This window comes from Cucurbita moschata, unplaced genomic scaffold (genome assembly GCF_002738365.1).
Source record: "Cucurbita moschata cultivar Rifu unplaced genomic scaffold, Cmos_1.0 Cmo_Scf00018, whole genome shotgun sequence".
NCBI classification, from domain to species: Eukaryota; Viridiplantae; Streptophyta; class Magnoliopsida; order Cucurbitales; family Cucurbitaceae; genus Cucurbita; species Cucurbita moschata.
The window spans coordinates 1,479,197-1,489,447 of record NW_019268534.1 but is presented as its reverse complement, the minus strand read 5'-3'; the positions used below and the strand labels follow the sequence as shown (position 1 = coordinate 1,489,447).

The 10,251-nt window shown below is 35.7% G+C and overlaps 1 protein-coding gene across 5 annotated transcripts; it reads left to right on the top strand.

Moving 5' to 3' along the window:
- Positions 1 to 2,356: 2,356 nt before the first annotated feature.
- On the top strand, positions 2,357 to 10,222 carry LOC111456018 (uncharacterized isomerase BH0283-like). 5 transcript variants are annotated; one of them, XM_023097714.1, is made up of 11 exons: positions 2,368 to 2,699; positions 2,859 to 2,926; positions 3,575 to 3,683; positions 4,562 to 4,644; positions 4,783 to 4,941; positions 5,168 to 5,269; positions 7,396 to 7,608; positions 8,462 to 8,779; positions 8,884 to 9,045; positions 9,276 to 9,359; positions 9,436 to 9,890. In XM_023097714.1, exons 1-11 carry the CDS (start codon positions 2,627 to 2,629, stop codon positions 9,541 to 9,543), a joined length of 1,479 nt encoding a protein of 492 aa, XP_022953482.1. In that variant the 5' UTR covers positions 2,368 to 2,626; the 3' UTR covers positions 9,544 to 9,890. The 5 variants fall into 5 exon arrangements, 4 of the variants coding, with proteins under 4 accessions (XP_022953481.1, XP_022953482.1, XP_022953480.1 ...); XM_023097713.1 differs by lacking the exons at positions 7,396 to 7,608; positions 8,462 to 8,779; positions 8,884 to 9,045; positions 9,276 to 9,359; positions 9,436 to 9,890 and adding an exon at positions 5,708 to 6,201 and having other exon boundaries at positions 2,357 to 2,699; XR_002712682.1 differs by lacking the exons at positions 2,368 to 2,699; positions 2,859 to 2,926; positions 3,575 to 3,683; ... (1 more) ...; positions 4,783 to 4,941; positions 5,168 to 5,269 and adding an exon at positions 7,160 to 7,319 and having other exon boundaries at positions 9,436 to 9,816; positions 9,863 to 9,892.
- The last annotated feature ends 29 nt before the right edge of the window (positions 10,223 to 10,251 follow it).

Here is a 10,251-nt window from a genome sequence, read left to right as displayed (position 1 = left end):
CAACGATACGAAACTCTTATAATATATATTTTTTAAAAACTAATTATATACGTGCATAAAATTCAAAATCATGAAAGGGCACATGACATCCGAGTAAAGAAGGGTTATAGGAATTTACCGATACCATATTTAAACGAGAGTGACCTTAAAGGTAGGATGATTTTCTTTTCCGGCGACTCAATCATAGAAACTCCTAGGAAGCATGTAAGATCCCATATTGGATGGAGAAGGGAATAGCCCATAAAGGACCATATCGGCTAGCGGTGAGCTTGAACTGTTACAAATGATATCAAAGTTAGACACCCGATGTGTCCAGTGAGGACGCTAGGCCCTAAGAGAGGTGGATTATGAGATCACGCATTGGTTGGAGAGGGGAATGAAACATTTCTTATAAGGGTGTAGAAACCTCTACCTAACCGTTATAAGACACGTGCCCTACGTAGATCAAGCCTAGAAGATTCCGTAACTTTAGATAAACGACGAAAGTGGGAAGGATTGAGATGAAGATCTTAATCGAGTGGTTTCGGTATAATATTATCGTGATTCTTACCTACTTTCGTTAGTATTATCATTACCTTTTCAATCAAATCTAGGAAACAAGCTTAAGAGCATTTAAATCACTTAGGGAAAAAAAATCATATGCCAAATGATTGCAATATCAATTATTAAGCTTAATTGCATTGCCTTTCAAATCAATCATTATCCAAATAAAGTGTTAATCATAGTTTATGATTACAACACGAGTCAAGAGGCTTGGCATGCGAGTGGTGCCTATGATAAGGATAAGGGTCTTACCCTCTTTCTTATCTATGAATACTTTTACGTGCAAAAAGCACCGAAGTTACAAACCGATGTGGAGCTTGACTTGTTTGGAAGTATAGGAGAACGTTTTTTTGCTACTATTATCTCCGGTATTTGATATTGAGTCGTTCGTAGTGTTACTGTATCTTCTATGTTCATTTCAGGTTAGATTATTCATCGTTAAATAAATGGGGTTGGAGACGGGATTATATTCTCCATTCCAGTCCTGCCCGATTGTCTATCTAGCTCCGTTTAATATAAATTAAAGACGATGTTGTACATTTTTTTTTAATTGTTAAAAACTATATTGTAATATTAAATTTTTTTTATAAAATTTTAATAAAAATTATATTAAAAATGAAAAGTATATGAATGAACTGAGACTACATCGGAATGATAGCGATTCTGAAGATATAAAGATATGATGACTAAGAAATACTTAAAAAAATTAAAAAATTTATAATTTTAAATATTTAAAGGGAATAAGATATTTAAAAGTTTAAAAATAAAAAATAAATTAAATCATAAAACGGTTTGATTTGGTTCTCAATCATTTTAAAATAGGTGATTTTAATTATTAATTGCTAAAACTTAATATTTTATATATACATATTAAAATATTATATGATATCTTTAAATCAAATCTCACTTATTTCAAATTCAAATGAAAAAATATTATTTAAATTTTAGGAATAAAAAACATTGAATGGAATATTTGAGTTAATTAAAATATTGTTTATTTCTAGATTTGAATGACATTTTTCTTTTAAAAGATATGTTATATTATGTTTCATTTAAAAATATTTATATATATTATATTATATTATATTATGGTGAGGAATTTGTTCGAGGTAAATAATGTCACGACCATATGTGAGTGGTGGTGATATGAGTGTTACCCATTAGGTTATGTTAAGGGTCGAGAAATAAGTATCACAATGAAACTAAGGAAGATGCACTGTTCAACGCACCAATAAGATTAGAAGCAATGGTGGTAGGAATAGTGTTAATTACAGATTCCAACGGTGAAAAATAGAGCGTTCGAGTATAATCCCGAAAGTAGGGTTCGTATCGAGATAAAAAAAATGAGGTCTAGGGCAGGTCGAAGGTAAAAAAAAATTGAGACTTGTGGACTTATTCTTCCAAGAACGGACTAAAAGGGCCCATAGCCCACCACTAGAAGGGCCCATAGCCCAAATGAATCACCCCACAACACGTATGTGCTGTGGCATAGATGAACATTGCGAATGACATGATCGAGTATGACGATTTGTGCAACTTCTCATAGATCGGATATTTGGACGTAGAGTTGGATTCGTGACGGTATGCACACATGAGTAGGCAAGGGTAGAAGAGTCATCGGGCCTCGATAATTTTAGATCGATGTTGTCGAGAATGTTCTGATAAGCATGCCTAAACAAGCAACATCCTAATGGTCCAGAGTATAACGTTTTTACTTGTTTTTTTTTAGCAGGCGGGTCGGGTCGGGTCACGCGTGCCATTGTCGTCAGAAGGGTATTGTTGTCATTTCATGAATAGTCTCGGTGGCGGTGAGCGGCGGAGAAAGACGCTTTCTCAATCCCATTTGGAAGAGAATACTCTTCCCGTATCGAATCCTTGTCTCGGTTGCTCTTGCAATTTCTAACGCTCTGTTTGTTCCTCCTTTTCGAAGCCTTGGATTCGATTTTGCGCTACTGTTCTGATCTCCTCATCTTCACCTTTTGCCGATTCTCCCTTTCCGTCTCCGAACAAGATTTTCAATCCCATCCACGGAGCAGGAGCACGAGTAGAGCTTCGATCAGATTCTCTGTTTTCCACTCCAATCATGGCGTCTACTGATGTTCTTAAACGACAAGAGAATCGCTTTACATTTCCCTCTCTCAGTGATCCACTCAAAGGTACTTCTCTTTTGTTAATCATATCTGCTTATTGATAAAGGATCCGATATGTAGATTTAGTTATACCCGGAATGATTTTTCCTGTTTCAGTTATATGATTTTGACATTTTCTTTGGGATTTATATTTCTCTCAGTCGTCTTATTGAGTTAATTTCCCAGGTGATATGGATTCTCGGGATATGTCAATCGAGAAGAAGATAGAATTTCTGGAGAGCTTGACAGGGAAGGTGAGGGTGTTTGGAAGTGGTGCAATTGTTCTTCTTAGGCCATAATGATCTCCATCAGGACTGTTCTGTGAGCTGTTTACTTGTATTGATTATAGCTTTGTTAATGCGACATGATGCTTTTGCAATGTGCTTGGGATGAAATAGAAGTGCACTGCTTAATTGGGGATATTATGGATATCAATCTAAGTGTTTGTTTTGTTCTGTTTTGCATGCTAATGTGATTGGCTCCATCTTAAGGGAAAACTAGTAACCTCTCCTGGTCATTTTCTCAATGGTCACCTTTTCAGTTTTATTTGGAGTCGTCTTCGTGTGGCAAAGTTGTCAAGTAGTTGTTTTCTGTTCTCTAATTTGAGGTTGGAATTCCATCGAAACTATTCATCTCGACGCTTAAATGTGCTGCCTAGTGATACCAGTGACAACTCTCTTATTATATGAGGTAAAAAAGTGCATATCGTTTGTATTATTTGCTGGTGTTCATATTATTATCACCTCCCAAAAGCTTATTAAAATGCTCCTGTTTAAGAAAACTAACTTTTCCCCCCAATGATAAATAAATACTGTAGTTTCCTATTTAATTTTTGCTAGTCTTTGTCCACGGCAACTCGCTTTTTTTGTTTACTTCTAACTTTTTTTCCTTACTCTTTTCAGGTTACTAATAGGAAGACTCGTAGATGGTTAAATGATCGTCTTTTGATGGAGCTTGTTCCTCGTTTGAATGCTGAAGAAATTAGAGGCTTGTTTGCTCCACCACCTTGGGGTGTGATACGTATAAAGACAATGTCCTTTTTCGTAACTATGCAAGCTGTGATTAGAGTTATTTCTGAATAATATAAATGCTAGATGTTTCAGAAGGTAGAGCCTTCTTTTGTTCATCACCTTTGTTATGTTATGCTTTAGGATTTGAGGTAAGGCATCAAAGTAGCTGTTCTTTTGATAGCCCCCTAGGGAATCTATACGAGAGAAGGCACATGAGGAAAGAGAGTCGAGATTGATTTTGTAATTAGTTGGTTGGGGGGCTGAAGACTTAGGCGAGGAAGGCTTACTTAGGGAAAGGAGGGAGATGTAAGAGATAAATTTTCTGGATGGTCTTTAATTTCGGCATCCTTGGGAGCGAGGGGAAGCTTTATAATTCTTCGCAACTCGTTAAGGCAAGAGAATTCAAAAACCCCTCCTCTCTCGAAAGACCATCAAAACCTTTCTAACACCTTTTTTAATAGGAATTAGAAAACATATCATTGATATGATGAAATGCGTACCAAAACACAAATCCTATAAAACATAATTACAAGAGACAAAAAATCCTACCGTACACGTATACTTTATGAACATTGAAGATATTATTATGCATATAGTGATCTAGACTATGATATATAAACCCTAGGAGTTCTCAGTAAACTTCCAATTTATCAGTTACTAAACTTAGCACCTGTTAGAAGTAGTAGCTATTTTGAATGGTTTAATAATATAAGTGTTGCATTTGCCAAGTCATATCTAGTGGCTTTACTATTAATTCCTTGAGGGAAGGGCTATATCTTCTCATCTCGTCTATGCTAACTTTTATCGATCCCTTTACTCGAGCCTAGAAATTCCTCACCCTGGTGAAAGGATTCATCATGGTTTGAGGTTACTTTGCAGGTGACAATGTACGGCCCACAACATTCTCCACGACTAATGCAGGAGACTGGGACAAGTTTAGGAGTATTGACATGGATAAAGAGGTCTTTCTACTTTTCACTTTAATGTTACCCTTTTGATTTTTGTGATCCTCAGTACAGCTGAATGTTTCGGAAATTAAAGAACGGTAAAGCAGATGCCTAATCTAAGAACATAATCCAATTATGTAAGTTTCTTGTTAGGCTAAGTTCATTGGAGTCTTGGAGAACTCATCCATTAAGAGAAAGGGTCATATTGATGCAGACAAAGTGGCTTTCTTGAATGCCTGGCGCAGAATTGAGTGTCAAACGAGAGAAGCACTTCGCCGTAGCTTTCTTCCAGAGCTTGTCGAAGCTTTTGAGGTATGTATGTGTAGAAAAAGTCTCAAGTTTTTTTTTTTTTTTTTTTTTTTTTTACCCTGCATTTACTGGGTGATTAATATGGTAGGTTAAGCTTTTTCTCCATCTTTAAAACATTGTTTTTACTTGATCGCGAATCTGAATGTTTGTTGAAGAGTGGCAACTAGCAAGGCATCGATCAAGTTAACTTATAATTTGGTAATAAGTTTCTTGCATTTTTGTTTTTCAGAATAGCATAAGATCATTCGTTTTGGACAGTAGTAAAGAAGATGTCCTAACGTTGCGGGTTCGAGACCCATTCCGCAGATTATTGCTACATGGAGTTTGTGAGGTATTTCCTCCGGGTTTAAGTTTAAGGAAATAAGCATGATCAACCATGAGATCTACTTCATAGTTCGTACAACCTGATTCACCGTAACTTATCCGAAAAAATAAAAGCCGTTCAAATTTACACAAACTGCTCTTATTTACATCTGTACGTTAAAGGACATATTAATCTCGAAATTTTGATAGGTTGAAATACCATTTTAGTCTATGTACTCTGAGTTTCATTTCATTTTAGTCTCGTTACTTTCAAATATCTTAATTTAGGTCCTACTAATAATAAATCTTAAAACTTGTCCCTATGTACTCTGAGACAACACTCTCGACTAAAAGAGGTCAGAGGTTGGAGTCCTCCAAGTCGTTGTACTATTTTGTACATTTAGTCTGAATAAGCTTAATATTTGGCTGAATCATTTTGACATCATGCAAATTGTTTTCTTGGTAGTTCTACAATTTGGACTCTGTGACGGTTCCCGAGTTGAAGAACGGCAGCTCTACGAAGATGACTCGGGTAACAAGGAAGAAGAAGGCCTTGGTCGAGATCCCAAATATTACTCTGACCCATTTTCTAAAAATGTCCAAAGAAGGAACATGGTAATTTCGATTCATTAGGTAAAGAAACTCGATAGCTATAAATTAATGCTCGTTACCATAACATCAAAGGTATATTTAGAGTGTAGGTAGTGTAGAGTTGCTCAAATCCTGCTGCTGGACACTCATTCTTTTGGCACCAATTGTACCATGAGTATCATTTGAATAGATAAATACCTTGTTTCCTATTCAAAAACTGCCTTCCTTCTCTTAGTTCGATCAGGTTCGACCGAGTATTATTATGGCGTTGATCGATAAATGTGGCTGAAATTGTGGGCAAATGATGAATTGTTCTTGTGATGAAAGATTGTGGATTGATCGAATTAATGTAGATGAGATGAATTTTTAATCATAAAGTTCTGCACAAAATGACATTTAGTACTCTTTTTGAACATGCTTGCAAAAGCATGTGAATAAATTATACCAAAATATCTTTGAACGTTGGAATGAATCTCAATAATGTTCTTAAGCTTTGAATTTTTATGTATTTTTTACTTCTAAACTTTGAAATGCTCAAGAATATTCCTCCACTTTGAACTTTGTCCTACAAAAATATATGTTTATCGAGTGGTACTCGTATGATCCAATGATCTAAACGATCTAAACAATCTGGACCATCTAACTCAAAACGTATGGATTGAGTTGAATTAGATTTTTTTTTCTTTATTTTTTGTGGAATTTTTGTACAACAGAAAAATTGGTTTAGTTCATAGGCTCACTTTATGGTTGGATCTAGACTCTCTAACCCAACACGGTTCGAGTTGGGATTGATTTTTTTTTTTTTGTACAACAAAAAAAAATTGGTTTAGTTCGCAAGCTCAAACTTTGTGGTTAGGTCTTGGGTTAACTCTGTGGTTGGGTCTTGAGTTAACTTGGCCAATCTATAAAATATGGTTCAAAATTTGTGTACAACAGAAAAATTGGTTTAGTTCATAAGCTCGAACTTTGTGGTTAGGTCTTGAATTAACTTTGTGGTTGGATCTTGGGTTAATTTAGCCCATCTATAAAATATGGTTCACTTTCAACCCGAGTCGGTCCTATTTTTAAAATTATTATAAAAATTTGTGGTTAGGTCTTGAGTTAACTTTGTGGTTGGATCTTGGGTTAACAAATATAGTTCATTTCCACCTGAGAGTCTGTCCTATTTTTAAAATTATTATAAAAATTAAGAATATTCGATATTTACGAATAATAGGAATGCACGGTTATTTTAACTGAATAAGTATCACTTTTTAAATAATAAAAAAACGACCAAAATAAATAATTCAAATGAGAATTGACCAAAATAAAAAGTTGTGTGTTTTTTAAAATTTCGTAAGCAGTGACGGAATGGAGGAGGCGGCTCTCGACTTTCTTCCTCGTTCGTCTTCGCCTTCATTAACTCTTCTCTCTGCAACAGTCACAGTTCTCACTCTTCTTCTCTCCCTTCCTCCACAATGCCGAAGGAACCTGTCAAGTACTTCGTGGTATTTCACCTTAACTATCTCTTTCTCTTATTTGGATTCTAATTCGGAACTGATTTTCGTTTTTGTAATCAAACAGGTCGATGCGTTCACTGACACTCCCTTCAAGGGAAATCCGGCGGCTGTTTGTCTATTAGAGGAAGAAAAAGATGATAAATGGCTGCAGGATTTGGCCGCTGAGTTCAATATCTCAGAGACGAGTTATTTGGTTCGCATAAACGAGGAAGAAGAAACCGATGGTTCGCTCAAGCCGCCCAAGTTTGGCCTCAGATGGTTCACTCCTGTTACTGAGGTTTTCCTTTTCCCCTTTCGTTTCAATGTCGACTGTTTTGAACAATTGCTCTGATTTTGTTTGATTGAAGTTATGAAACAAAAAATTGCGTCTGCTACTTTCGTTTTAGATGGAAATTGACCTTGACGCTTCGAGTATTGTGAAATTTAGAGAAAAATACATCTAGAACTGAAAACTGATTTGAATTGCTATTTGTAGCAGCAATCATATATTTATTTATTTACCAAGTAATTGCTTTGTGATGAAGATCATATCTAATTCAAAGGGATAAGAATGGGGGAAAAAATTGGCAGCTTCAATTATAAGTTTGATGAGGTTTGTGAATCTAATCCCTGTATTGTAGATTTTTTTAACATTTGAAGTTCCATTCATTTAGTCTTTATACTGTAGGAGGATTTTGATAGGCCCCTTGAACTTTTACTTTTATTTGATTGGTTCTCTGTCTGAATTTTGTTGTTCATGTGACCAATTGCTTAAACCTATTAGATAACTGATGGAGTTAGTAATGGCCTAAACCCTTGTAAGTTCAGAAACTTTGTACAAAGACTAAATAAACATAACTCTAAAAGTTTATGATTAAACTTGTAATTTAACAAATCTTATATTCTTAAATTCTTTCCTTATTGTATAATCTATCTCTCCTTTTGTTGAATTATACAAAAATTGATGGGATGCGGCCATTATCTTATCAAGTAGCATTAGTTTCTATTTTATCACGCAGCAAATACTAATTGCTTTACTCTTTGTTTTGTTCATGGTGTTTTTTTTTTTTTTTTTTGGTCTGCATAGTTGAATGAAGGTAATATTATTCTTTTGTTGCTGTAAATCTTGTTGATTAGACATCTTTTTCCAGGTTAACCTCTGTGGTCATGCAACATTGGCGGCTGCACACACACTCTTCTCAACTGGTTTAGTAAATTCAGACATCATTGAGTTTTCAACGCTTTCAGGAAAACTAACTGCTAAAAGGGTTCCGGAGGTCAAGCCAAATGGGGTTTCCAATGTCCATAACGGTGAAGCACACGAGAGTTACTTTATTGAATTGGATTTTCCAGCAATCTCGTCGATTGAAGTCGATTCTGCTGATGTTTCTTCAGTCTCCCAAGCGTTGAATGTTGCTTCTATGATTGACATAAGGATGACTGTCTCAAAGAATTTGGATAATATCTTGGTAAGCCCTTCAATTGGTTTGATTTTCGATTGTCCTTGATTTTCTGCTATCAACTCTATTTAACTTGAACCATTTAAATTATGCAATATTGCAATATTTTGCAGGTTGTTCTTCCTTCAGAAAAAGAAGTAATAGATTTTGAACCTAACTTTGATGAGATACGAAAGTGTCCCGGAACTGGGGTAATCATAACTGGAGCACCTCTTGGTGATTCAAAGTTTGATTTTTATAGCCGATTCTTCTGCCCCAAATATGGGATCAACGAGGTATTAAATCTTCAATCTTCCCTGATGTTATAATGGTTTGAGTGTAGAAATTGTGAAGGAAATACATGCATTAGCTTATGCTAATCCTCTCTTATTATGCGCAAAATTGAAGTCTTGGAATCTGAAATGCAAATAATGATGTTTTCCAAGTTGTTTGGCGGCTTAGAAGTGGGTTGGATTACGAAACTCTTTATAGATTACGTCTTATTATGCCTGTGTTGCATGTTCAGGACCCTGTATGTGGTAGTGCACATTGCTCCTTGGCAGTCTATTGGGCCAAAAAGTTGGGAAAATCTGATTTTGTGGCTTATATGGTACTCTCTCTCTCTCTCTCTCTCTCTAGGCAGTTCAGTTCAGTTAAATGTTCTTTTGTTCTTTGTTTATGGGTAGGCATCACCTAGAAGTGGAATATTGAATATCCATCTAGACGAGCAGAAAAAGAGAGTTCTGTTGCGAGGGAAAGCTATTACTACCATGGAAGGTGTTGTTTTAGTTTGAAGCTTTGGCGTTAGATGTCACAATCATGCTCGTCCAAAGCGTGTTGCCCATGGCCATCCCATGACAAGCCCAACCTTGTATGTCTTTTCATATTCTAGTGTTTTACTTTTGTATTTCTAAGAAGAATGACGTTTCAGAAATATCATATCTAGGCCCGTTAGACATGAAATGCCCTTATGTCTTTTCATATTCTAGTGTTTTACTTTTGTATTTCTAGGAAGTATGACGTTTCAGAAATATCATGTCTAAGTTAGACATGAAATGTCCCAGAATGTATTATTGGGGGATACAACTAGTTGTCAACTTCTCCCTATCTAAGGTTATATATTGTGAGCCGTTGTTATTTCTCTCTTGCTTGCTTATATAACATCTCTTTCGAAAATCTCTCTCTACCCTCGTTTTCTAAAATCTTCTCTTAAAATCGAGGCCAGAGGCTCGAGCATACGTCGCTTAGCCGTAGGCGATGCAGTAACGAATTGGCTTAGCTCACTTGTCGGTGGAAAGTGAGTGTCACACAATCGCAAGGCTGCTGCCATTAAAAGTGCGATTGTGACATTAGACACACCACCATTATTATATCTTTTCTTTCTAAGAACAACTTCAACTACCCTTTGAATTTGGATGATGTTTTCTTCGGCCCTTCCTCAAATTTAAAAAGAATTCCCACTTAGAGTAAGAACTCTCCTTTTTTTTTCTTTTGAAATAAGA